General features: G+C 52.0%; 1 protein-coding gene across 22 annotated transcripts; it reads left to right on the top strand.

The window, feature by feature from the left end:
* Positions 1-1186: 1186 nt before the first annotated feature.
* On the top strand, positions 1187-26420 carry TPM1 (tropomyosin 1). Of its 22 annotated transcripts, none has more exons than XM_055124892.1 (10): positions 1187-1395; positions 1977-2102; positions 2320-2445; positions 12473-12606; positions 14569-14686; positions 15612-15682; positions 15937-16012; positions 17132-17194; positions 17647-17716; positions 19225-19307. In XM_055124892.1, exons 1-10 carry the CDS (start codon positions 1282-1284, stop codon positions 19305-19307), a joined length of 981 nt encoding a protein of 326 aa, XP_054980867.1. In that variant the 5' UTR covers positions 1187-1281. The 22 variants fall into 22 exon arrangements, with proteins under 22 accessions (XP_054980867.1, XP_054980868.1, XP_004616745.1 ...); XM_004616685.2 differs by lacking the exons at positions 15937-16012; positions 19225-19307 and adding exons at positions 16463-16538; positions 25589-26420 and having other exon boundaries at positions 1192-1395; XM_004616686.2 differs by lacking the exon at positions 15937-16012 and adding an exon at positions 16463-16538 and having other exon boundaries at positions 1192-1395.
* The last annotated feature ends 558 nt before the right edge of the window (positions 26421-26978 follow it).

Here is a 26978-nt window from a genome sequence, read left to right as displayed (position 1 = left end):
CAGTCTCATTGATTTTCCTGGGATAACATTTATCCCATGTTTTGATCCCCGGTACCTGCCACAGAAAGAGGTTGACTGCCTAAAATCAGTGCAAGAAAAACAGCCATGTCTGAGAAAGTTTGAGAATCACCCCTCTCCTCTCCACCCTTGGCAATTTAAAGATGATGCAGAAACTGTAGCAAAAATCTAAACTACTTCTGAAGGTGGTAGCTAAGGTCAGTGACTTCTCCCTTTAAAATTTTTAAGGGCTGGGGGGCTCACTAGTGGTGCCAGGAATGTCATAGTGGTGCCCTGGTGCTCTGGAGGCCGTGCCTGGTTTGTGCACCAGCCCTTGGTGCCATCTCCCCAAATGTGCTTTCCTTTAAACTCCCACCCACCACATCTAGACTTACAAACACAATCCACCCTGTGCAGAGCCTGAGTCCCATACCTTAAATGTTTCAGTGAGTGGCCTCTGATGAGTGGAAGGGCACAGGGGACACAGCTGTCAGGCCTCCGACTGGGGATCTGGAACAGTGTCCAAGCAGCCCCAGGCCTTGCTCCCCCCGCCCCCTTGCTTTCTCTTTTCTGCTCTAGCCTAGTTTCCAGAATATGAGTGGGCCCACCCTGGGTGACACGGGATGTAGCCTACCAGGACCAGGGACCAGCGAGAGGTGCGGGATTGCCAGGCCCGGGATCTCGGCCTGGCCTTGAGTGGGCTGATCTTAAGTGCGTCCCTATCTTGGGGCTCAAGTGGTAAGGGACAAGTTGCGCCCACTATCTGCCCTGCAGCTCTGGTCTCAGCAGCGCCCCAAGGGCAGATGTGGGGCGCGGGCGAGGGTCTGGGGGCTCGGGCGGTAGTAGGGGAGCAGACTAGAGACCTAAGGGAGCAGGGGCTGGGCGGAGAAGCGCGGGGCCGGGGGCCACAAAGACCTGGGTGCGGAGACCGCGGCGCTCAGAGCGCGGGGCTGAGGGCGAGGGGCCCTGGGCTGCAGAGACGCGGGGCAGCGCCGGGGTGCGGACGCCCTTCCCGGGCGCGCTGTGGCCGGCGCGGGCCATATATAGTCATATCGTGCGGCCGGGAAGGCGGGCGCGGCAGCGAATGGGAGCGGGCGGCGGGGCCGGAGGAAGCGGCTTTTCCAAAAAAGCATTGGCTGCGCGGAGGAATGCGCGCGCCCCCTCGGGAAGGTACTTATCTGCGCGGCGCGCGGCCCGGCGCTCGCACTCCGGCCCCGCCGCCCAGCCGCGCTCCTCTCCCGTGCCCGATCCGCGCCCGCCCGGGCCCCCGCCGCCGCCGCAGCCATGGACGCCATCAAGAAGAAGATGCAGATGCTGAAGCTCGACAAGGAGAACGCCTTGGACCGAGCCGAGCAGGCCGAGGCCGACAAAAAGGCGGCCGAGGACCGAAGCAAACAGGTCTGCGCCCTCCCCGGCTCTGCCCTTGGAATTTTTCCCAGGCCCTCCCGAAATCTGGGGGACACACACATACACAAAACTCACTTGCAGGCGCACACGCAGACGTGCACACGGAGATGCACGGACACACAGGCATACACAGACCCGTGCGCGCTCCGCCCGCACCCAGGGCCGCCGAGTCTGGGAAGCGCCGGAACGGCCGGCCCGAGACTTGCTCTTAACTTTTCTGCCCGCCTCGCTCCAGGGCGCGCCATTCCCCTACCCGAGACGAGCGATTCCCGGGATCGATAGGGGACGCGGGCAGCAGCGCGGCGGGGCCGGGCAAAGGGTTTGCGGGGAGCCAGCCAAGAAAGCGCTGCCAATTCTTTCGGACTTCGTGCACAGGGGGAACCCGTGGGGCGCGGGGCCCGGGCCCCTAGGGCCGAGGCGAGCGGAGCTAGTCCCTCCGTCCCCACGCCCGGGAGATGGGGTGCGGGGCGGGGTACGCGGCGGCGTCAGCGCCCGGGACGAGGGACCCCGCCAACCCGCGCCCGTGTCGTGTGTGTGTCTGACCCCCGGTGCGCGCCGCCCGCGCGCCGCAGCTGGAAGATGACATCGTGGCCAAGGAGAAGCTGCTGCGGGCGTCGGAAGATGAGCGGGACCGGGTGCTGGAGGAGCTGCACCGGGCCGAGGACAGCCTCCTGGCCGCCGACGAGACCGCCGCCAAGGTACCGGCGGCCGGCGCACGAGTGCTAATCTGTCTCTCTTCTCTCCCTCCCTGTCCTTCTCTCTCTCTCTCTCTTTCTCTCTCTCTCTCTCTCTGTCTCTCTCTCTCCCTCCCCTCTGTCCCTGTCCTTCTGACGCTGCGCACCCCACACCCCCCCGCTGCGGGGTCACGCTGCCTGCTGCACCCCCTCCCCATCCCCCACCACGGCCAACTCCCAGCTGGAAGACGAGCTGGTGTCACTGCAAAAGAAACTCAAGGGCACTGAAGATGAGCTGGACAAATACTCTGAGGCTCTCAAAGATGCCCAGGAGAAGCTGGAGCTGGCGGAGAAAAAGGCGACCGACGTAAGTGAGCACACACAGCCCCCTCGGCGTGCAGAGCAGGGTCACTGCCTTCTGGCACACGGCCTCCCGCCATGGCCCCAGCACTGCTGCACAGCTGCCGCGCACGTTCATTTATGTTTCATGCCCTCTTCTCTGTTCTTCTCTTCCTTTCCCCACACCCCTGAGGGTGGAGTGGGTCGGGCCACATATTGGAAGAACAGAGCAGTGGAAACGGGACTCTGGCAATAAGCCCTGAGGTTCTATCGCCAAAAGACTGTCCCCTGAGTCTCCCCTCTCTGCCCTGGTCCACCCAGACAAGTGGCATGTATGGTTTCCCTCCAGCCTGGCTTCTCAGTGGAAGGAATGTTCAGGAACTGTTTTGACTTAGAAAGCAGAGTTGGTGCTGGGGTGCTGGAGCCTTGAAGCCCCCTTCTCTGTTTGGAGATCTTAACACAGCCCTGAAGTTGGGTCTGAAGATGACCCTGGCCTGGTTCTGTGGTGGGGCACAGATCCAGAGAAGGCGCGGGTGTTATATATAGCTCAGGGCTTTATATGGTAGCCCAAGCTCAGCCCAGGCTTCTCCTGTTCACCCCGCCCCCATCTGTCAGCCTTTGACAGACACCTCAGAGTTTAGGGGGGTGAGCCACTCGCCAGAAACCCAGAAACTGCTCCCAGCACTTTGTCCGTTGCCTCAAGTCAAGCCAGGCATTCCGATTTTCCAAAGAATCAACTTCTCTTCACACCAAGGAATTCTGTTCTAGAAGCTAATGAAGCCTAGAGGCCCCAATTAGGGAGAAATTCCTTAGGAACTTGGTAACAATCCAAGAATGTATGAGCATGGGGAATGTTATGTCCACAAGTTAAAACCACCAAGCGCAAACAGGAATTTTTTTCTCAGAGTAAAATGTCCATTGCTGAGGGATCCTTGTTCTTAAAAATGGGTACAGGTGTGTTTATGGCAGCAGAGACTTGTAGTTTCAAAATCGGCTTCAGAAATTAGAAACTCAGACATTGGAGTTGAGACTCTTGAAAAAAAGAAGTTTTATGTGAAAATCAAGATTCCCAGAAAAGGGTTTCAGAGAACCACTGATTTAGTTAAAACACTTAAGTTATGAACTACCCAGCTTCATAAAAAGTTCAGAAACAACATAGAACTCTGGGCCTGTTTTGTATTATGTAGATCAGATGTCTGCCCCATATATGGCTAACCAGAGGATGTCTTTCACCCCTGAATTCTCCAACAGGGCACTTTTAGTCTTTTCAAAAGAGCCGCTGATAGATCAAGGGGAGATAGTCCTTATAAGGAAAAGAATGTAGAGAATTTGAAAATAGCCCAGTAAGACTAAAGGCAAGAGAAAATTGCTACTACAATTTTAGGGGGGGGGGCTGATATAATTATTGTAACTATGTAGTGCTATCCTGTCTTTATTGAAAAGTCTTGTTTGAGGGAGTGTTGGAATGAGGTGGGGCAGGCAGGAAAAAGGAAAAAGAGGATCTTTAAAGACGGCAGAAGGGGAGGGGACTTTATGAAACTGTTTGCTGCGTTCTTTCTTCCCCCCACTAAAAAACCAACTCTAAATATACTTTTCTTTATTGGGGGGATGGGAAGTATGAGGAAGTGCATCCATCATCTTCCCCTTTAAGACACAGTAAATTGTTGGGAATTTATGGGAATGCTGAAGAAGTGTGTGAATCCCGCTATATTTAGAGGGACTCCTACCTAGTAAAAATAGTCTAGACTTGAGGAGAAAGAGACAGCTGCCACTAGAGGAAGGGGGAGATGGAGGGAGGTGGAATACAGTTACAAGTTACTTAAGTTAGGGATTAGTGTATATCAGTGGCGTAATCCACTGGAGTTGAATATTTTTTGCATTTTCCTGCTAAAAATGTTTCTCAGCTGATTTTCCAACATATTTTACAAATACTAATCCCAAAGTGGCTTCTTCCTGACTTAAAAGGTGGTTACAGATGAGGGAGCATCCTGATGGTTTTGTTTGGAAGTTTTGTTATTTCAGGCTCAAGGGGTCCAAGAACTCAGCTTTCTATGTCCTGGCCCCTGCTGTAGCTACTGTTTCTAGGAGGGTCATCTCTAGACCCCCAGGCCTACCTTCCGGACAGCCGCTTGGTCTAAGGTGTTCTCCTTTGGTTTAATAGAGACCTCAGCTCTATTAAACCAAACCACAAGGGCACTTGAAGACACTCCTGGGTTCGGTCTCCCAGGTATCCTCTATGGTCTCTGGAGCATAGGAGTAATTCCTGAGTGCAGAGCCAGAAGTAGGCCTTGAGCATCGCACGAGGGATCCTCCCCAAAACAGATCAAAAAAAGCTTCTGATTGGGCCTGCACCCCTGAAAAAGAAAATCAGAAACCAGAGAGTCGAGTTCAGAACTTGGCAGTTTTTTGAATGAACAATTCTAATGTACAAGCAAAACTGAGATCAGCTGTCCTAAGCTGTAATGATGTCCGCAGGTAAATAAACTCACCTGAAAAGCACTTTCCCAGGTGTCTGATCTGAACCCCCTGCAAGACTCAGTGAGAAGCAAAGCAAGAGGCTCCACCTGCAGGATGGGAGGGCACGGTGCCGGCACAGGAGCGCCTGCGCCCCAAGGCACCAACCAGAATATGAGTGAGAAAGAGTGGATGGTGCTGTTAGGCCTGTTGTTGAAGGGGGATGGGGAGGTGTATTTTTCTTCGTTATTCCCACGAACTGGCCTAGCGGGATTCCTCTGGGAGAGGCAAAGGAAGAAAGTGGGGAAAAAAACCCGTGTCTCCTCTGGCTGCTTTCAGGGCTCATTTGTGCCTCTCTGGCTGTGGGTTCACAAGCAGTCCAGGTTCTGTGGTTCTGGCAGCGCAGATGGCCTGGAACCAGGACAGACCATGACTGGAAAGGCATGGAAGGCGAAGACCTGGGCAGACCCTCCTGACCCTCCATGCCGCCTGCTCATGCATCTCTGTCTTCGTAGTAGTTGAGAGCTCTAAGCGGAGGAGACATCACCCCAGCTAGGAGCAGGGCCACACTGGGGTGCGTAGCACACCCCAAGGAAAGAGGAGCGAACGAAGGGCTCCAGCGTGCGAAGCCTGCGCCGCGGCCCGATGAACCCCAGTCCTGCAGTCGCAGCTTGGCCAAGTTATTCGCTAGCGTCACAGCCAAGAGGGCGTTGTCCCGTGCAGGTCGTGGAGCATCGGTGGTTCTGGGACGCGGAGCACAGCTCTTGTGGCTAGGATCCTGCGTTGCGCGGGTCTTTACAGCTAGGGGCCGCCACGTGGGGCCGCTGCCTTCCAGTCGGGCTCTGCCTGGCCGAGGGCGCGGGACCCGGTTGCAGCGCCTCGGCGGCCGACAGGTGGCGCCCGCCGGCCAGGTCCCCGTGGCGGCGAGGGAGCATGCGCGCCCCGCCCCAGGCCGCCTCCGTGGTCGGGCGCTCTGGGGCGCAGCCGCTGCGGCGCCCGCGCGATGGCGGGGAGCAGCTCGCTGGAGGCGGTGCGGAGAAAGATCCGCAGCCTGCAGGAGCAGGCGGACTCGGCCGAGGAGCTCGCAGGCGGCCTGCAGCGCGAGCTGGACCTGGAGAGGAAGCTGCGCGAGACCGTAAGGGCGCCCGGCCGGGCCGCACCACGCGCACCTGGGCTACGCTTTTCCGCTCCCGCCGGAGAGCGAGGGGGGGGGGAGGGGTGCGGAGAAGGTTCCGGAAGCCGCAGTCCCCGCGGGCGCTCCGTCCCAGCCGTCCCTTTCCTCCCGCGGAGGCCGTGCTGCGTGGAGGGACCCCGCAGGTCGCGTCTAAAGCTCGGGGGGCCGCGGGGCTCGGAGCTGCTCCTCGGCCTCCCCCACCCCCAAGCGCTCGCAGAGCCGCGCCTTTGTCACCGCCCGGGGGTCGGGGCGCCCTCCATGCCGCCCTGCTCTCTGCAGGTCGGGGGTGCAGGGCGTGGGGGGGGGGCTTGGGTCAGAGCGACGCCAGGAGGCTTCATGGCAGGTGAACGCCAGGTGTCTGTGAAATGTCTAGTGCCGGGGGAGCCAGGGCTGGGCGGATGCGCTTTGCTTCAGGTCTAGAATGGCTGCAGAAAGCACAAGGACCCGTTTTGCTTAAGACAGAAGCAAACGGGGCTTCCTTTTATTTTTAATATAGAATGCTGGGGTTGGGCCACACCCCAGCATGCTCAGGGATCCTCCGTGGTGAAGGGATGGAACCTAGATCAACCACATGCTACCTTACCCATTGACCTCTCTCCAGCCTCCTAAAAGGACCTAGATCTCGGACATTTCGTATAAAATTTAAACAGAAACCAGTAAATCCGTAGCCCCCCCTCCTGCCCCCAAGAAAAATCCTCATTTTCTTTAGAGCCAAGTCAGCAAAAGTTCCACTGAATTTGCGAGGGTGATAGGCGAGCTCTGCCCCCTTTCTGCCCCTTGTGTTCCATGAGAGGGCATAGGATATGGAGACCTCCGAGGTCTGGACCCAGAATGTCAGGACTCCCATCCAGGCATCCAGCAGCAGGGGGCTGCTGATCCTGCACTCCCTAGGCCAGGGGGAGCAGAGTGAGTTTGTGAAAGGGAATTACTTCCGGCTTCTGCGTGTCTGTGGACTTGAAACCACACTGTGCACCTTCAGTTCAGCCCCCTATGAAAGGGTTTTGAAAGTGGAGCCCACTTTGCTTCAGCCTAAAACACTTTGTTTAAATACATCTAAGTCGCTATTGTTTTCTCTGGGGGACTTGAGGGAGGGTGTGGGCAGGCTGGAAGGAATGTTGGGTGGGTTGAAGTGGTATTAGTGGTTGGCTGGCACTCAGGACAAACTCCCTGCTAGACAGGGCTGTGTGGATAGTTTTCCTTGCTGCTGCCTGTGGCAGTGAGCGATGGAAGCCGGAGGAGGAAGGTTCCCTTCCCCAGGGCTGTGTTGCCTCCTTGCTCACCTCCTCCTTTGCAGAGTTGGGTGGTTTAAAAAAAATAGCTTCTTGGCAGCTAACTGAAGACAATGCTTTCATTCTTTTCAAAGCCTTATATTAGAGGTAGCTTAAATAATTTCAACTTTGGGGACGGGTGTGGTGAGGGGGGTTAGTGCAGAGAGCAGGGAATGGAAGCTTTGTCTGCTGTGGCTTTGTCCCTGGCCTTGAGCCCCAAGAAAGCCAGGTGTGGCCCAAATATAAGTAAAAAAAATAAGTAAATCAAAGTCTTTTAAAGTCATTTTTGAGGACAGTTTGTCTGGCTGACTGGATGCACACAGAACCTTCTAAAACAGCAATTTGTGGTCCCGGTCAGAACTCTCGAGTCATTCCCACTTGTGAAGCTGGAATGTGAATTTAATTTCTAATGGGTCTTAACCTGGCAGTACCCCCGGCCACTCCCATGGAATTCTCAGGCAGTCAAAGCCCATGTGTGGGGTTCCCGCCGTGCCCTCCAGCCCTCTTCCTCCTTATCCTCGCCGCCTACCCCCAAGCCCTGAAGCAGCTTCTTGGTGGCTGTCGGGTCAAGAGAGATGGGAGTTAAGCCAGTGGCCTGTTTTTCTGAGCTGTGGCAGAGAAAAGAGGCTTGAAGCGTTCCCCCCAAGTTCAGGTTCCAGAGTTAGGAGAGGCTGGGGTTCACGGGCTGATAAACCGGCACTCCCCTTGGAACAAGACTGCCCCTTTGCTCTAACTTGCCCGGGGCATGGGGGCTCTTCAGCAGTAGGAGTGGGGTTGCTTCTCTCCATGAAACGGCTGGTGTGTGTCTCGGGACCCACCGGGCCTGTGTTCTTGGTCGTGATCAGAGGGGGAAAGGAAGCAAGGAGGAGCCAGCCTTCCACCTTTCTGGGCAGAACCAGCAGAGAAGGGAAGAAAAAAATGTGGCCCAGAGTTCGTGGCTGGCATGTTTGTTAAATCATGGAAAAAATCAATCACCAGGTTCAAGAAACTCCCGGCCCTTGCCCCCTTTGAAAGCCTGTGACGGTTTCTGAGTCCTGGGGAGGGATAGAGCACTTTGTGCCCACGTTGGCACTCAGGAGTGGCAGCCGCTGGGTTCTACACTCTCCATTTCTGATTTCTCAGACAAAGCCCTCAGAGCCCTGCCTCTGTCCATTCTCCCTTATCACACAAACATGCCTCGGTCACTACTAGGCCCTGGCGCAGATCAAGGAGGTTGTGTTCATCTGCTATCCCTGAAAGTGGCCCTTCATGCCTTCGGTGGGTTTTTTCCTCCTCCCTTTCTTGCCATGTAAGAGCGGAAGTTTGACTTGGCTGCAGTCACTGGGCCTTACATAGCAGCTTGTTAAATCATCATGTACCACTATAGTTTGCTGGGAAACAAAAAGCCTGACTTTCGGTCTTGCCTGTTCACTAAGGCTGTGAAAAGTGTAGACAATTCATTCCTAAGCTGTATTCTTAGTCTTCCACTAGTTTTTCTTAATTGCCCAACTGGGATAGTTATTTAAGTCCACGCCAATACCACTTTGCAGTTTTGCTTTCCTTGTTACATGGCTGCAAACATCTGGAGTTCATGAACAGCTGGACCTTGTCTTGAGTTTTCTTTGAAATGTGGTTTGGTGGGATACTTTGTTCTTGCTTTCTGCACCAGGCCTTGTGGGTCAGTGACAGATAGGTCACCTGCCCTGTTTATTCCCTGTAGGTCCCTAGCACCTGGTGGAGGGCATGCGGCAGGGCCCTTGGGAGCACAGAGCCCCCATGGACGTAAGCAGTGGGGGTTGCAGGACCCCGCTGAAGGCTGGGTAGCTCTTCTCCCAGCACTTCGGAAATTAACAGGATCCTGCAGCATCCTGGCCTGGGCCATTTTTCGCAGAGTCTCGGCCAGTCCATCTGCAGAACACAGCTTCCATGCCAGGAGGGCATATGCCTCTCCCAGGCTGGACTCTTCCAGGCCTTCCGGATTCAGAGCTGCCTTTTCAGCAGCATCTGGTCCTGGGGCTGCGGTGGCAGCTCCTCTTCTGTGTAGTTCACAAGGTAGTGCTGCAACAAGAAGCTCAGGAAACATCCCAATCAGTGTCAGGACTTGAAGGACATGTAGCAGGAGAGAGAGGGAGGGCGGGAGATAGAGTGGGGGAGAGATGCCCTTCATTTCTGGCCATATGTGTCTGAATTCTAGAGAGTGGGACAGACTTGCACTCAGATGGTCAGAAGTGTCTGGGTGCTCCAGGTTTTCCGGGGCGCTTTTCCCACAGACACAGGTGTTCCCCCCAGGAACCACTCGCAGGGTGCTCTCAGCCCCCGGCCTCTGAGCTGCTGCTGTTCTGAAGCGTCTTGGGCGGCGCATGGCTTCCGTGTTAAGATGAACACGCTGTCCTCATGAGATGTGTTTGTTCCCGTCAGTGCTCCTCAGGGAAGCCGGGCCATATTTCAGAATGAATTCTGGGGGGCAGTGAGTGCATGATGTTCAAAACATGATTCTAGTTGTGCTTGGGCTCTGCCCCTGCTTGGTGAGCACAATGGATCCCCAGGGAGAGGAAAGCCTGGGAGTGCACAGGCAGGCAGGCTCTGGACAAGACTGGCCTGAGCCGCCCCGCAGCCTGGGTGAAAGACCTGGTCCACACCCTGTGCCTCTAAGGAAGCGAATTCCCACAGGCCTGGCCCCGCTCTCTCTGGAGGGAGGTTGGGATCTGCTGCTGAAGGGTTTCGCAGACAGTCTCTAAGGATGGCGCCTGGAATTTTATTCTCAGTCAATGTCCACAGCTAACTAGTTGTGACAGTACCCAGGAGCCCTTCTGGTCAACACTGGAGACCCCATTTGGGGGCCCCTGTGGACCCAAGACACAGGTCTGCACTGGCCCATCATTGCCTGTGGTCAGAGGGCCTGCAGCAGTGACACGGGTCAGGACCCAGCTTTGCAGTGAAGGGGAGGTGGACATGGCAGGTCCCTCACGGGTCTGGGGATGAAAGTCAAACCAACATGAATGTGTGGCCCTGGAAGGGGGGCTCGCTCTTCCGCTGAAGCATCCGCAGCCCTAGCCTGCAGGTTCAGGAAGATTAGAGCCTCCCCAGGGCAGGCCCTGAGTGAAACAGAACAGGAAATGTGAAGGTGGTGGCTCCAGAACATGTTTTGAGACTGTTGTTGACGTTTCTGTGGCCTGTAACAAGGATATTTGCTTTCAGGTTAAGAATAATAATCATAGTGAGGAAAATCAGTCAGGGTGGGGTAGGACTGCTGAATCCGGTGACGCACAGGGGTTACTCCTGATTCTGCACTCAGGAATTACTCCTGGCAGTGCTCAGAGGACCATATGGGATGCTGGGAATCGAACCTGGGTTGACTGCGTGCGAGGCAAATGCCCTACCCACTGTGCTATCACTCCAGCCCTGGTGCTGGAATTTTAAGGGGCTGTTTGCTCTTTTTTGCTTGCTCATTTTCCCTCTCATTCTAAGGAGGATTTTACTGGAATTAGAAAATACAGAAAAGTATACCTTTAATGGACACCTCCTTCTCATTAAGAAAACAAAAGGACTACAGATGAGAAAAACATTTCTGTGCACTTAAATACATAATCCCTTGACTGGAGAAACAGTGAGAGGATAGGACACTTGCCTTGCATGTAGTTGACCTGGGTTCAATCCTGAGGTCCACCAGGTGTGAGCCTTTGGCATAGAGCCAGGACTAATCTCTGAATACTGCTAGATATGGCCCAGAGTAACAACAACAAACGTATAATCCCTAATTCTGGGCGCCTCCTCTTCGAGAGCCCCCCAACAGTTGCTTGCTGTCGGTGCCTGACCTGTGACTATCCGGGCACCGTGATCAGTGGACTTTGTGAGCTGGTGTTAATTCCTGCTGCCCTTCTAGAGTCCTTTTGCCTTTTCCCCTGCCTCCTGCCTTTGCCCCCAAATTATTATTATATAGTTAATTTTTGCCAAGATAAAAGTATCCGTGAATGAATTTTAGAGTCCTTCATTATGGTTGGAGATGTCCTCATCACCTCTTTCCCAGACAAAACTTGGCGTGAAAATCATACTAGAGCTGACTGTTTTCATGTTCTGTTGGCTCAGAGCTATCACTGCACCTCTGCGCTTAGAATATACCGTGGATCCATAAGCTAAGAAAGGGACTGATTCAGTTGGGTAGTTCTGCTCATTTTTTTCCGTAGACACTAATTGCTATCATATTCTGCAAGGACCTCTGCACACCCAAACGCACAAATGGAGCTTAAAGGTAAGTAAGATAGTAGGCAGGTAGAGAATTAGCATAGGTTCCGAGAATTGAGCATCTCCAGCACCCACAAAAGCATCGAGGAGGAGGAAGTAATACTGGGTCAATAAATTCGATCTTTCAGGGCCAAAGAGATAGTATGGTGGGTAGGGTGCTTACCTTGCGTGCCACCAATCCATGTTCAGTCCCCAGCGTCCCATGTGGTCCCCTGGAGCACCGCCAGAACTAGTCCCTGAGCATCACCAAACAGCAAAAAAAGAAAAAAAAATTAATGGGGGTGGTGGAAGTGGTTAAAATAAATTCTGTAGTTCAGTTCCATGCGTAGTATTTAAACATTCACCCAGCAGGTATGTGACTAACCGCCCATCCTAGCAGGCTCAGGGCTAATAGGTAACAGTGGGTAATCAATGTGGTCCCAAGAAAGAAACATTGTATTTCAGAGACAGACATTAAATAAGCACTGCCTCTCTGCTGCTTCCTAAGGAATTTGAAACATTTCTTGTAGTAACCTTGACTTTGCAGACATTCCAATGGACTCCTGTCAGAAGCATCTGGGAAACTGGTCTTGATCTTGTTCCACAGGATCAGATACTCTAAAAGGGCAGGGACAGTTACTGGAAGCTGGTAGGAATGCCTCTGTTGCATATTCCAGAACTACTAAAGTCTAATATATGTCAGTTCCGCTAGGAGCCCCCCCCCCTCCGTGTGCCACACAGCCAAAGGGTCTAGTGCAGCTGCCACTGAGCATGGTGGCACAGGAGAGCATGAAGATATGCAGAGGGGAGAGCCGGGAATGGGGTGTCTGCTGGTGGGGCTTCCAGTCCGAGGGACGGGCCCCTGTGTCTGAGGACCCCTCAGTGGACCTGGGCTTGGGCAGCAGCTCACCACCAGGCTGGGGCCTCCCTCCGACCCTGCCGTCCTCTCTCCCTCCCAGGCGGAAGCTGATGTGGCCTCCCTGAACAGACGCATCCAGCTGGTTGAGGAAGAGCTGGATCGTGCCCAGGAGCGCCTGGCCACTGCCCTGCAGAAGCTCGAGGAGGCTGAGAAGGCCGCAGATGAGAGCGAGAGGTGAGGGCCCAACCCACAGCCACCCGCTGGCACAGGCCTTTCCTCTAGAGGATCGGAGGCCCACAGAGAGTCAGCACTTTGACCCTGCTCTGGGGTGCTTCCTCAGCAGGCACCAGGCAGGACTCAGAGTTGGTCGCTAACGTCTGTGGGCTGCGTGCATAGCTGTCTCAAACCCCATGCTACAGTGAAGAACGTACTCCTTTCCTCATGGGGCGCCGGCACCGTGAGGGATCCAGACGTGCTCTTGGTTTGGTTTGTTTTTGAAGGAAGCTTTATTTTTAAGTTGCCCTGAGCCTTTGAACTATAGCAAAAAGTCTACTGTTGATGTGGCTCGGTAGTAATGTACTTTGCATGTGTGAGACCCTAGGTTTGATTCCCAGCCCCATCAGAATTGTTTTCAGGTTTAGGACTTGTGGTTGGGGGTCCTTGGGGAGAGAGCCTGAAGGACTGTGCATGTAACTTGTCAGTGCTAGGCTCCAAGCTTGATACTGGGCACTGCATGTTCTACTGAGGACCACCGGATGTCATCTGGCTGGGCCTTCGCATTGCACCATCAGGCCTGCTGAGCCAGGTTATCACCAGGACTGGCCCTGGAGCACTGCTGGGTGGGCCCATCCTCAGAGAAGAGACTGTCAGTGTCCAAACCGTGGGAACTCAGGGCCCAGCAGTAGGTAGGAGAAAAGGCAGAGCTATAACAGAAATGGCCATGTGCCGCCCCCCTCCCGTGCTCTGGCAGAAACAGGATAGGCATGCCCTCTGCGCGCTCTCCAGCCCTGGCCTGACTGCCTGGCCAGTCACTCCAGGGTTCCACTCTGCGGCTCTCTGGCTCAGAGAGCAGCTCGGCTGCATCCCTCTTCTCAGCTGCTCCAACCAGTGCTTGCATATTTGCTAAGAGGCCCCGTACAAAGGCCTGACAGGTGAATGTGAGCAGCCATCTGCCCGTGTCCCTGCTTTGAAGTGAGGCGCTGCTCCCTGCCTCCCTAGGGAGGCTTAAGGAGGCTTTTGAGCCTGTGTTTCCATCTCATTATTTATTCCCTGCTGGCTGCTTATCATTTCACTTCTATCCAACGGATTTGGTATTTTGCATGATGACTCATCACCTCCAGTCCACAAGTTCCGGTGGCTTTGTGGCTGACTTCTTCCTGAAATACACTTGTTAGTGAATCTAAAAAGTAGCCTTGCTAATGTTAGACAATGGAATCATAGGAAATTTGGAGATGGTTTGCTCCAGTCCCCTGGTTTCATAGTTGCGGAGGCAGACATTGGCCTTCCCAGAGTCTCAGAGACTTGACGGCCAACCCAAGACTAGAACTCAGTCCCCCTAAAAAAAATACTGTGGAACTTAAGATAATCAATGGCATGTTGATCACACCACTCAAATCGTACATCCCATTTTAATGTGCCTTGTTAATCCGTGAGTCTTGTACTTTAATGTTTTTCAAAGCATAGCACCATACCATCGGCCTCTGCATTGACCACACAGAAGAAATTGTCAGCCCGGCCACTGGCACATGTGCCATGGAAGAGTTTTCTTAAAGGCAAACACAGTTTCTTCTCTGCCACATGAGCTTTTTCACGGTACTGTGGTCCAGTGCCAGCAGGTGGAGAAGATTCAGGCTGGTGTTGGTGTGTGGCTGCCTTCTCTGCAGGGGAGAGGAGAGGTGCATGAGAGTTCGTGTGCTTTTGTACTCATGTTGATCCTTTTTCACAATGGAACTTCCCATCAGGAAAGGGATGAGACCCTATCACTGCATACATACAGCCACAGGTCTCCTGACCTGTGCCCTGTCCCTTCCCGTGAGCCTCTGGGAGGAGTTGCACGAGTTCACTCAGCTTCCCAGAGGCTGTGTCTCTGCCTCTGCCCTGTGATGGAGGGGCTTGGAGGGGCTCTGCTCTCCACCAGCAGCTCCGCAGGGACCACCTCTCAGCCTCACTCTGGGATCTCCCACTGTTGCTTTCCAGAGGCATGAAAGTCATTGAAAGCCGAGCCCAAAAAGATGAGGAGAAAATGGAAATTCAGGAGATCCAGCTGAAAGAGGCCAAGCATATTGCTGAGGACGCTGACCGCAAGTATGAGGAGGTAAGATCCGGGCTGGCACTGGGGGGTGCCGGTGGTGAGGGAGCTCTGCCACCCGGGCACTCGTGGCTGCTTCTGAGATGTGGGATATGCTCATCCTCCAAACGTGGGTTTGGTTTGGATTTTGCCAGAGTCTCATAATGCCTTTTGGCAGCCCTGGAAAAGCCCTGTGGTAAGAACAGAGACCCTGGGCCAGCAGAAGGTAGAGTGAAACCTGAATGTCTACGGGGTTGCCCATCCTCTCATGGGTCACCGGCAGCAGAACAGCTACTGGGGGGAGAGAAAGGGGAAGGGGCCAGTACCGGAGGGTAGAGTCCTAGCACCAGCTGGCCCTTCCCTTACACACACTGGCCTTTTTGGCATAGCAGTGGGACAGTGGGGGTGCACCCACGCAGGAGTGGCGAGCTGCCGCCTTCTGGGTCCTGCAGGCACATGCCTAGGAGCCCCTTCCCTCAGCTGGCTGTGGCTCCTGTTTTGCTCTTGGCAGCAGCTTTTCCCTGTGGCACCACTTCCCCGCAGAGGTGGCCTAGATGCAGAGCTTGTGCCGATGCGGCTCCTGGGAGTTGTTCCCCGTGTGTTCAGGGCCGTGCTCACCCCTACAGCCCCATGTCCTGCTGCACTGCTGTCTTCTCCGAGGCTGTGGATCCCCCAGGCCTCCCGCTGCCCACACTTTGCTGTGTCATGGACAGATTTGGGGAGACCAGAAACAAGCCTGCACCCACACCTGAGCACCCGGGTATCTGGTGGCACAGCGACCCGCTCTCTGTCCGCCTCTCCAATGAAGGAGGCATCTGTGCTGTCAGCAGGAAAGGGCACTTGCTTGTTGGGCACGGGGAACTAGGGTTTGCTACCCCCCCCCCCCCCCACACACACACACACACATGTGCAAGCCTCATGGTGTGCTCATCTTGTGCTCCTCCTGCTGCAGGTGGCCCGGAAGCTGGTCATTATTGAGAGTGACCTGGAGCGTGCAGAGGAGCGGGCCGAGCTCTCGGAAGGGTAAGCAGGCCGAGTCCAGGAGGCCGTGTGGGGGCTGCAGCCGTGACCAAACAGCATGACCCTCTGGCAGCTGCACACGCACCTGTCTCTGCTCCAGGCTCCCGATGTGCCCATTTGATGTGGACCAGCCCCACCAGCCTGGCACACAGAGGCCTGTGTGGGGTTGTCTGTGTGTGAATGCGTAGGTCTCTGCATGCCTCACCTGCACACTGATTTTGAGAATGGCCTTGTGCATTTCCTGTGTCCACTAACAGCCAAGTTCGACAGCTGGAAGAGCAGCTAAGAATAATGGATCAGACCTTGAAAGCATTAATGGCTGCCGAGGACAAGGTACTGATGGCTCGTGGATGGTTTCTAGGGTTAACGCTCCCTGGCGGCTTTCAGCTTCCACTGCATCCTGGTCCGTTTGCTGCGAAGACTACGCCCTCACTGACCCTCTGCTCTCTCACGTCTCTGCCTTTAGTGCTTTCTTTGGGTCCTTTATACTCCTTGTTTTTCCTTCATAAGCACTCTTTGATGGCAGCTGAAAAAGAAGCCAAATGATCATACTCCTGAGTTTGGATTTTTGTCACCCCGTTTTTCTGCTGTTGTAAGGAGCAAGGGGGGGTGCAGTGTCCATGGCGACCTCAAGCATCTCAATCCCTGATGATTTGGCTCCTTTAAGGCGGCCCTTTGTGCTCTGGGACTCGATTCTCATTTTTTTCCCCATCCCTCTCCTTTTTCTCTCTCCTCCTTTGGCTTGTCTCCCTCCCTTTTTCTGCCTCTGATTGGAAACATTAGCAAATGTGCCGAGCTTGAAGAAGAATTGAAAACTGTGACCAACAACCTCAAGTCCCTGGAGGCTCAAGCCGAGAAGGTAGGCGCGGGGTCAGGGACTCCTCACGCTGTGCAGAAGAGACTGTTTCTCCTGAGCCCCTGGCAGTGAGGTTGTAGTAAACGGCGTAATTTCTAAGTGCTTCCCTGGTAGTTGTGGGCAACAGAAGCACTTTCGTTGGCTTTGGGGAGCCACACCCAGTAGGGTCTTATCTTGCATGGGCCTCTGGGCACTGCACTATCTCCCTCACCCTTTGGTTGATTCGGTGGCTGGGGTGGGGGTGGGGCTCGCGTAGAATTCACTCCAGGGCACCTCACTTTCCAGGCAACTGCTCTACCACTGAGCTTTTAGCCAGATTTTTTCCCTCTTTTTAGAAGAGACTGTGTTGAGTCTCCTAAACCCTCTACAGTTTAAACCGACTGCCGATGAATAAGTGATCTGTTGTTGGCCCATGTAAAGCAATAGGCAAGACAGCAGAGAGTGTATTGCCTGCCATATGCCACTTGATAGCTGAGTCTCCATTACCTCCTGAGGGACCCTCAGCACCTGCTGGCCTGGCCAGCGCTCATCCTATTCGAGACAGGAGTATAGTATGAGGTGCAGCCTGACATCTGGAATGTTCTTTCTGATTACAGTACTCACAGAAGGAAGACAAATACGAGGAAGAGATCAAGGCCCTTTCCGACAAGCTGAAGGAGGTAATGTTCTGAGCTTTGTGCCAGAGCCTGGTGGATTAATATTTTTGGGTTTGGGGTCATACCTGGAAGTTTTTCAAGGCTTACTCCTGGCTCTGTGCTGAGGAATTACTCTTGGCGGGGGTCAGGGGGCCATATGGGGTACTGGGGATTGAACCCGTTAGCCGTGTGCATGCATGCAAGGCAAATGCCCTTTCAGCCCCACCAGGTAGATTTTAAACAAGTATTTTTGTCTGGGACTGCTGGTTCAGGCCTTTTCGTTTCTAAGTGAGGGGGCTTCACGTCATGGGGTATGCAAAGGAGGGTGAGAAGTGGCTGTGACTCCCTGTTGAGATGAGGTATTTCAGGCCCCTTTGCTGGGCACTGCCATGCCACGTGTGCCACCTCCAGTTTTCCCCCAAAGCTTCTAGCCCAGACCTTTCCCTTGCTGATGGAAATGAATCAACTCGTTCTAGGCTGAGACTCGGGCTGAGTTCGCAGAGCGGTCGGTAACTAAATTGGAGAAAAGCATTGATGACTTGGAAGGTAAGATCTTAAGTCTGTTTCTCATCTCAACCTTGTGACTGAGTGCCGACCCGGCACAATGGTTCTTCCCACCGGGTGCAGCCCTGAGTCATTCCCCTCTGCTCCTGCTCTTTTTTCCTGGCCGTCGAGCGGGCCTTCATCTCATGTCAGCTAGCACTAGGATTTGCCTCCTGCCCTCCAGCCCTCGACTTTGTCTTCAGCAGCGGATTTACTTTTCTTTCTGGGAGAAACAGTCAGAGCATTTCTGTCTTGATGATAGCGCCTAATTGTCCCAATGCTATAGGCTTGTTTTCAGACAAACCTCTCTTCATTGAATTGTGGATTCAGTGCAAGAGTTGGGTTTTGGGGTTTTTTGGTTTTTGGGTTTTTGTGGTTTTTTTTTTTTGGCTTTTTGGGTCACACCTGGCGATGCTTAGGGGTTACTCCTGGCTCTGCACTCAGGAATTACTCCTGGCAGTGCTCAGGAGACCATATGGAATACTGGGAATCGGACCCGGGTCGCCCGCTTGTAAGGCAAACGCCCTACCTGCTGTGCTACCACTCCAGCCCTGTGTTACTTTATTATCTAGACAAATGTTCTAGATCCTGAGAGGGAGGAAGGGGCTAATAGGGCATGACATTTTGAGATTATACTTGACATTTTCCCCCTCCTCTAATGAGGTTTTGAAAACACCTATTTGATCTCCCAGAAATCCTAAACCATGTCTCTGAGACTTCTAAACTGTGGGAGAGAAAGGAGAGCGGGGAAATTGCATTAACTGTAGATGTCAAAGATGGAAGGAGCTTAAGTAGGGGCTGGAGGGCAGTGCAGAGGCAAATCAAGCCAGCTAAAGAGAATGATGGTTGCAAGGTCTCAGCCCTAGGGCGGCCACACTTGGTAACTTCTGATTCGACCCAGTAACTCAGCCTAAGACTGTCTGAAGTGTGGGTCTCCTGCTTTTCCAGCTTCCCAACCAGTAAAAGGCCAGCTGGGGCTGGTAGATGGCAGGGGTCATTGAAGTGGCACAAGGAAACTGACATCCCGGGGTCCCTAGTGTGACTGGGGTACCAGGGGCTTGACGGGGGAGCCAGATAAGGATTATAGGTCAGAGTCAGGTGTTCTTCCAAAACACTGCCTTTGGATATTGTTTCCACTGTTTATAGGTACAGGTGGCTGGCTCCTTTTGGGTAATTAAAATGTAGCTCTGTGAAAGAAAAGATGTTTATAGCCTGTTCACAAGGCAGCTTGTGTGGTTTTGTTTAGGGCATAACATTCGCTGTAGTCCCACCATGTTTGTTATGGTTTTCATGGCCTTCCTGTTTTATTTTCTAATGGGTTTTGTCTCTTTTTGTTTCGATTCATTTGAAAACAAAACGCACGCCTCCTGCACGGGCCACCTGCTGCGATTCCACTCCTCCACGCATTGCCCTCTCTCGCTGCTGTCCGGGCGCCCGCCACCCCATTCACCCTCCATCTCTTGGTCTCTCTCCATGCCCTTGCCTGTCTGCCTCCCACTTCCTGCTCCTAGACGAGCTGTATGCTCAGAAACTGAAGTACAAAGCCATCAGCGAGGAGCTGGACCACGCTCTCAACGACATGACTTCCATGTAAATGTCCACCTGCTCGCCTGCTCATGCGCCCGCCTCATGCTCACGCAGTAACCTCTAGCCTCGCCGCTGTTCCCTCCAGAGTCCGTCTTTCTGCATTTCTGTTGCCTCTTTTGTATCCTCTAGGGTAGTCCATGTTTGTTCACACCCTCCCATTATAATGGCCACTCTGTGAAGTCTGTTTCTACCTTGTGCTTTCAGAGTGCATCAATTCCACTGTCTGTGTGTGCTTATTCCCAGCAGGCCATGAGCCAGAATCTGAATGCCCTTTTGAGCACTGTTCTTTAATAAACCTGACTCAAGTGAAACTTAGGAGGCCATGCAGTTGCCTAGAAACATCACTCCCCCCTCCAAAAAAAAGATGCCCCAACAATCTAGTTTTTGCAGCTATATTATATACAATGTGGTCCTTTAAAAAAAATTAAATTTAGGGAACCCTAAAATTTGTAAGAATCTGAGGGGAAACAACCTTGATCCAATACAGCCTGAAAGAATGGTTCTGAGGTGGGCAGAGAGATAGTACAGCTGATAAGGCTTCTGCCTTGCAGATGGTTAGCCAGGTTTCAATCTCTGGCATTCCATGTGGTGCCTAAGCACCACCAGGAATGATTCCTGAGTGCAGAGTCAGGAGTGACTCCTGAACATCACCTGGTGTGGTCCTAAAACAAAACAAAAAAGAACTAAAAGAATAGTGCTGTGTAAGGTAATCTCCCCCTCACTTTGAGGAATTCTTAAGACCCACTGGGGTTTGTTGATAAGTAACCAAGCCTCTGCTCACCTGCATTTGCATAAGAGGAGATGAAAGGACAGCTTCCATGGATAAACACTAGAAGCTGTTGAAGAAATGAGAACTGAAAAAGACTGTACAATCAGAGTCTGGGTGTCCTTGGCCCAGCTTGTACTGTTGTGAGTGCAGGAGTTACAATGTCTTGTACTTAGGAGAATCTTGAACAGACACAACAGTCTACCTGCTGCTACTAACCAGGCCTAAACATGAAGCTGATTCTGCCTCTCAGTTCTAATCCAGAATGTTCCATGGAGGGCTCTCCTCGTTGTAACAATATAACACGCATTCCATAGAGGCTCTTCCCCAGGCCCACCTGGAAGTAAACCTTGAGCAGGCAGAAAAGTCGCAGCTGCAGAAGTGTGGTGTGAGTCCTAGGATGTGGCTCGGACACCTTATGGGTGTGAGGCTCCATCCCTGGCACTCCCCACCCCTCCACCCCACCTACCCTCCCTCCCCCCCGAAAAGGGGCAGAAGCTGCCAGTGCCCAACGGGCTGTAGAATGAATCCCCGCATTACCTTAGAGATGTGACACCATCCTGACCCCAGAGAAGCTCCTTAGTGTCTTCCGTGTCAGCGAGGGGTGGGCAGGGCACTTGTCTCTAAGGACTTCACATGCCGACGCTCTAGCAGCATTAAAACAACTCTGGGAAAACTTAACATCAGAGTTAGATTGTGATTAAATGTCCTAAGAGGTTTGCCTTGTGCTGTGAAATTCTAACTTCTGTTCATGGGTCACTCTGGGCTCTGGTGGGCAGACTGACTGCAGGGGCTACCCTCAGACGCTTGTGTCTGCTTCTCCCTATGCTCCAGCTGCTGTCGTCTGTTCCTCTGCACTTCTGTCTTTTCATTGTACCACTCCCCCCCCTTTCTCCTTCCTTCTCTCTCCATGCAGATAAGTTTCTTTGCTTCACTCCTCCCAAGACCCCCTCCGTCAAGCTGGATCCTGCCTCTCTGTACTCTGCAGTTTTGTCTGTTCTCCAGCTGGCCCTGCTCTTTTCTTCTCGAATACTACCTGCTCAGGGCCAGGCACACACTGTGCTCTCTATTGTACAGAAGCTCCTAATTCAGTGTAAAATAAATACTGTGTAAGCTATTTCTGTTTGCTACTCTTTTTACTTCTTGTTGTCATTTCGTTTCAACAGAGTACAAATCTGCTTCCTGCATATGAAAGTTCATTTTTCGCTGCTGCTTGGTTTTTTGTTATTTTTTTTTTCATTCTGAACATCATGCATTGATTGCAAGAGTTTCTAAAGCAGTTCTAGTGCGACTCAGAGTTCTGGGTTCCCAAGCTTAGTGTGGCCTGGGCATTTTCTTTTGCCCGCTCAGATTGCACTGTATGTGTTCTGCTTGAGAACCTCTGCAAGGGGATGTTGCTTGGGGTCAAAACCTTGAGCATCATTTTTCTCTCCTAGTTTTATCAGGGTTGGGCCGAGCCCTTCGCATTGATCTTTTGCTCTGCCTGTGGCTTACCTAAAGAGAAAGCTCGTGAGAAAGGCCTTTCGCCAGCCCACAATGCTAACACTTCACGTTCTGGGCAGAGTGAGAAAGAATTTGAATTCAGCCATGTCAGCGGAAGTTACCATTGAACATCCTTATATCACACAAGGAACAGTCCCAGCTCATCCATTACCCTCAGCCACTTTCATTTTGTTCTGAACCCAGTGACCATGTTCAAGTCCGAGTTGATTGTTGTGTATACATCATTTTTGTGTTAACAGCTGATTGTTTTAGTTGTGGCTTCTTAAAAATGGAGCCATTTGACTTCATTGTTTGTTGTGCAGGAGACTCTTGTTTTATGTGGGCCTCACTTTTTTTTCACTTCAGAAACAGCTATTCAGTGATTAAATAGAACACAGTACCATAGTACAACTTTTTTAATGATGTGTAGTGTTGACTCCTAGTTGCTATCATTTATCCTTCCTGAACATCCTGGCTGTATTTCTTGTGTCTCAACTGTGGGAGATTTATGTCTTTTTTTTGTGTGTAGTTTTTAGTAGACGGTTACTCAGATTTGGACACAATGAAAATTTTAGTCAGTCTCCAAAGGTGCCAAAACAGAAGAGAAATACTCTTTTTAAGAGGGTAGTGGATTAAAGTATTTTTTGATGGAATTGTAGGCTTCTTAAATTTAGACCTAGGCAATGTTTCTCTTTTGAGCATATAAAGAATTTCATAATTTCATGCTTTACTTAGCTTTATGCTTTTCTTATTCCAAGGCTCCTGGGGAGCTGCTTTGACCATGATTCCTGCCTTACTCTGTTTTAAACCTAAGGCGGCAGAAATGAACCCATTTGATTAAACCCTGCCCCCTCCTGTAGAAAAAAAATTACAAGCCTGAAAACTCTGCTAAGCAGATGTTCAGATCATTCTGGATACACATCTGTTCTTTGCAAATCCTTCCGGAGCCTTTTACACTTTCTATACAATACAGTTCTATCAGGAAAACTCACCCTAGGAAACTAAGTCTGGAACAATCCCAAGTGGTGCTCCAAGAAATCACCAGAGCCCAGGCTTTTAACTCAGGAGCCAGGGAGTCACGGTATTGCAGCAGGCCCTAAATGTTAGCTAGCATCATTGAGTCTGGCCGCCCCTCACAACCCCCACCTAGGCATGCTTTGAGGACAGGAGTGACGGGTGTGGGTGGGGGTGTCTGACAGGGAGCTGTGAGGAAGCTGAGTGTGCACTGACTTGGTGCGTTCTCAGGGTTTGGCCCAATCCCTTTCATTCTGCCCATAATTCCCCACGTACCCCCACGTCATGGTGAAACTACAGTGACAGGTTTGTGTGTGCCTCTTGCCTGTGCCACAGGCCAGACTCAGCAGGGGTGGGGACATGAAGAGGTGCAGGCGATACTTGATGCAGCTGTGGAGCAGGGAGGCGGAGGAAGGAAGCAGGTTGAAGCTGGTAGCTGCTGGGTCCCATGAGGTGAAGTTCTGACTAGGAAACACTTTTGACCAGGGTTTGACATGATCTAGAGAAGGGAGCAGAGCAGACCAGACAGCAGATGTTTCCAATTAGAACTGATGGTCGACATGGCATCTTGCTATCCTCTTCTGCCTGGGGAAGAAAAGATTTGTTTCCTGGAGCCCCTGGGCCAGTGACTGCATCCTTTGTAGAGTAGGATCGTGAGCGTCTCCTAGAACCAGACTACCACCTTCATTCAGTCACTTAAGGCACTTAGGCCTCCTCCAGCTCATCCTGGTCATTGTTGAGTGTTTCCTGGACCATCAGATACACACCAAACTCTTCCCTTTGGCTGAAAGCCTTGGAGGAAATTCCAGGATGTAAAATTGGTCACCCTCGTCTCCACATAGAGACACAAGATTTTGTTCACTTTATAGACATTTGGCAGCAGACATGAATCACATTCCTCTCGAGAAGCCAGCAAAGGCCAGAGTGGTGCTACTGCGGATAGGCCCTTGTCTCACGTGCGGTCAAACCAGGTCTGCCCCACTAGGAGTTATTCCCAAACGCAGTAAGCCTTGGGCACTGCTGGGTTGACCCCCGAACCTTAGCGCCAGCAGATAAACCCAAAGTGTGTGTGTATGAGTGTGCAGGGACCGGGCCCAGGGCCTGAGGCATGTGAGACTGTGAGACGTGTGTTCTTTCACTGAGCCACATCCCAACCATGAATGGGTTCGAGGTGGCGAGAAGTGCTGATGCTCTGTGGTTGGAGCAGGGAACAGCCTATAGCAGAGCCACCTACAAGGGTGATGGGGGAAGGGCAGAGTTCTACATTTCAAAAAAATCTACTGCAGGGGCCAGGGATGTGACTCAAGCAGCCAAGCACAGGCTTCACATGTTCCAGGTCTGGTTCCAGGTCTGTGTTCCATCCCTGCCACCACTTGGACACACACCACGCAGCACCACCACCACTAACGAGATCAGGAGTTGTGATCTTTGTCCTTGGGAAGAAGGCACTTTGTGGTGATGGAGGGCGGGGGATAGCAGGGCCCTGGGCAGTGGGTGGAATGGGCAGGTCAAGGTTTCCCTGTAAGAACTCCACTGAATCCGGGCAGAATGGTTCAACTGCAGGTGTGCCTGGAGCCACACCTGCAGTTGAGCTCACAGGGTGACTTTAGCAAGAGCCAGCAGAACTCCCGCCCCCACCCCTCACCCCTGAGGCCCTTGTTTATGAGGAAGCCTGCCCTGGGCACAGCTAGTTGGCCAAGTGGGAAGGTTGGCTGCTGGGCCGGGACCATTGCCCAGACTGTCACTGTCAGCTCCTCCTGTCACACCTGCCTAACTCTCTCCCTTCTGCCTCTTCTCTTCTGCTAACCTGCTTGCTGACCTGTACAGATCAACTCTACCAGCAACTTGAGCAAAACCGCCGCCTCACTAACCAACTAAAGCTGGCCCTGAATGAGGACTAAACCTAAGTGGGAAAGAACTTGGGCTGAATTCTGGGAATGGAGCCCCTGGGGAGGTCACCTCAGCCTGCCATGGCTCCCGTGTACTAGGGTTGAGCAAAGCAGCTTCCTGCAGGAACACCGGCGGGGAAGCCCGTAGGGGGACAGACTGCCTGTGTTCTCTCCTCCGTGTCTGGCATGACCACGTTCTCTTTCATTCTCAAACAGCTTTTTCGGTATAATGTGTTTTGGGGGGATATTTAGGACATGCCCTCCAGCTCTCCTCTTTGCAAGAGGAGGTCCTCGTCATTTGAGTTTGAACTGGTACATAATGGGAACCCAAAACGATTTCCTAATTTCTGCTGAGAGCTGGTCTGGCTTTAAGTTAGCAAGGCAAAGTAAAAGGGTGTATGTGTGTACAACTGCAAATATATATATACTCATAGAGAGTACATAGGATGTATTATATAGAATATTAATAAACTATTGTGTATACATATTCCTAATCATTTCTGATAGTGTTTGAAAAATGAATAAATGTACTTATGCTTGGGCAAAATAGCTCAGGAAAGCAGGCGATTTTGCCCGAAGTCCCTGATTGGAAGGTATGCTCTTCCCCCAGTCTGTGTTGGAGTCTGTGAGAATGCCGTGCTAATAGTAGAATACTGCGAGAGTAGTAAGAGAATGTCCTGCTGAAGTGTGCATGAACGTGACCCCTTTGCCTTCCCCTGCCAGCACGGGACTAAATCATTTCTGATTGTTTCCGGTGAGGTTGTGTATGCGCTACAGCGTGATTCCCGGAACTGGAGTGTCTGCCCCTTCTGACTCCTTTGCTTAGAGCCCGCTTCAGGGCTCCTGTGTCCCTGGCACCTGCCTCGATCCTTACCCAGCCCTGCCCCCTGCATTGTGTCATCAGGATGGATTTCTGGGGACAGCAGCCCCCTGCCCTGTCCACTCCAACCCTTGCTGTGTCCACCACCTTCTGGCACAGCACCCTCTCCCTTCACGGGCTCAGGGACATGACCGGCATCTACAGCATGTTCTAATCATCTCCCGTGTTTGTGATTAATGTTTGCTGCTTGAATGTACAGACCGCCATTGTGTCCAAAGCACAGCTATTCATGACCTAATTTTCTAATCCTACCACAGAGAAAGTGGCCCATGCCAAGGAAGAAAACCTTAGCATGCACCAGATGCTGGATCAGACTTTACTGGAGTTAAACAACATGTGAACACCTCCTTAGCTGCGGCCACATGCTTTCATGTTGTGTTTGATGTTTTTTTTTTATTGTTGGTTGTTTGATTGATTTTGAGTCACCTACTTACCATGAACCCCCTTCAGTGCATTTTTTATTTACTTTTAACCACTGTCACAGAGCCTCCCCAAGGGGCAAGGGAAACACCTCTCACACAGGCAGGCCCAGGACAATTCCATTGTGCCATTTCCCAGACGGACAATGCTGTTGCCATCATCCCTAGCGAGTTGTAGCAATGCAGAATGCTCAGTATGGACCCCTCCCTGGCACAGGAAATGTCCCACGCAAAGTGCCAACAGCATAGCTAGCCAGAAGGTGAATATTGGAAAGACAATCAGGTGTGGATTGGTGCTACTTCAACCAAAGGTCCCCCTGGGGTCTTTTTGTTCAATAGTGTCCAATTTAGAATTCTGTCCAACACTAATTTATTTTGTCTTTGAGTTCTGTGCAAGACGAGTCTGTGGATCCTGTATGCCCAAGTCCAGTAAAGCCAAGGGTTTGCACACCACACTGCTCTTCCTAGACATCCATTCCTCATCACTGGCACACTTGCTCCTCACGACTCGTAGGGTAGCATTGGAGGTAGATCTCCACCCTTCATTTTCCATGTTTAAAGTCCAAGATTTAGGCACTACATGTAATTCGTAAAGAAACATTTTCTTAAGAGTTATAACTATATCGAAACATTGTATAATGATATGAAATAAAATGTGCATTGCAGAACATTTTCTGTCATCTTTTTACTTTTTTTTTCCTTTTATTTTTGTGAGCTTTATATTGGGTGATCAACTTACCTGCCTTCATGGTGGTTCCTGAGCATGTAACAACCTCCCGAACCTCAGGGGGAGCTGTTTCATTGTGTCAGCATCCTAGAAATACTCATGCAGTGATCGTTCATTCTGTTGAAGTGACAGCCAAACAGGAAAGAATCTCCAAACACACATTGGTGCCTGTGGGCTGCGTATCCTCAGCATTCTGTATTGGGTTCCTACTTTGGATGGTCTCTCCTCATGTATTAGCCAGGATCTTGAAGCAGCATCCATACCTATCAACATACTGAGGGGCAGTGTCCCAAATCTGGAGGGTCCCTGCAGTGTGCTTTATTGATTTAAAGGTCCTTGGTGAAATAACTGCTTTCTAACTAATGGTAAGCCCTCAATTCCAATATATCTTCATTTTCTTGGACTTGGAATCTAAAAATACCATAGGTTGCACTGAAAAATGAGGTAACCAAAAAGAGATTGCAAATAGTGTTGGCTTAACTGGTGCTGCAATGGAGAAGG

Source organism: Sorex araneus, chromosome 2 (genome assembly GCF_027595985.1).
Source record: "Sorex araneus isolate mSorAra2 chromosome 2, mSorAra2.pri, whole genome shotgun sequence".
Taxonomy (NCBI): Eukaryota; Metazoa; Chordata; class Mammalia; order Eulipotyphla; family Soricidae; genus Sorex; species Sorex araneus.
Note: the sequence above shows the minus strand (reverse complement) of the source record. Positions and strands in the feature narration are given on the sequence as shown.

Bases quoted from the DNA above. Each gene is read 5' to 3' on its own strand.
- TPM1 (XM_004616685.2), top strand. From the start codon at position 1,282: ATGGACGCCATCAAGAAGAAGATGCAGATGCTGAAGCTCGACAAGGAG. The intron at 2,446-12,472 runs GTAAGTGAGCAC...TCTCCCTCCCAG, and splicing joins CGGAGAAAAAGGCGACCGAC to GCGGAAGCTGATGTGGCCTC. The intron at 17,717-25,588 runs GTAAGATCTTAA...ATCCTACCACAG, and splicing joins AAGCATTGATGACTTGGAAG to AGAAAGTGGCCCATGCCAAG.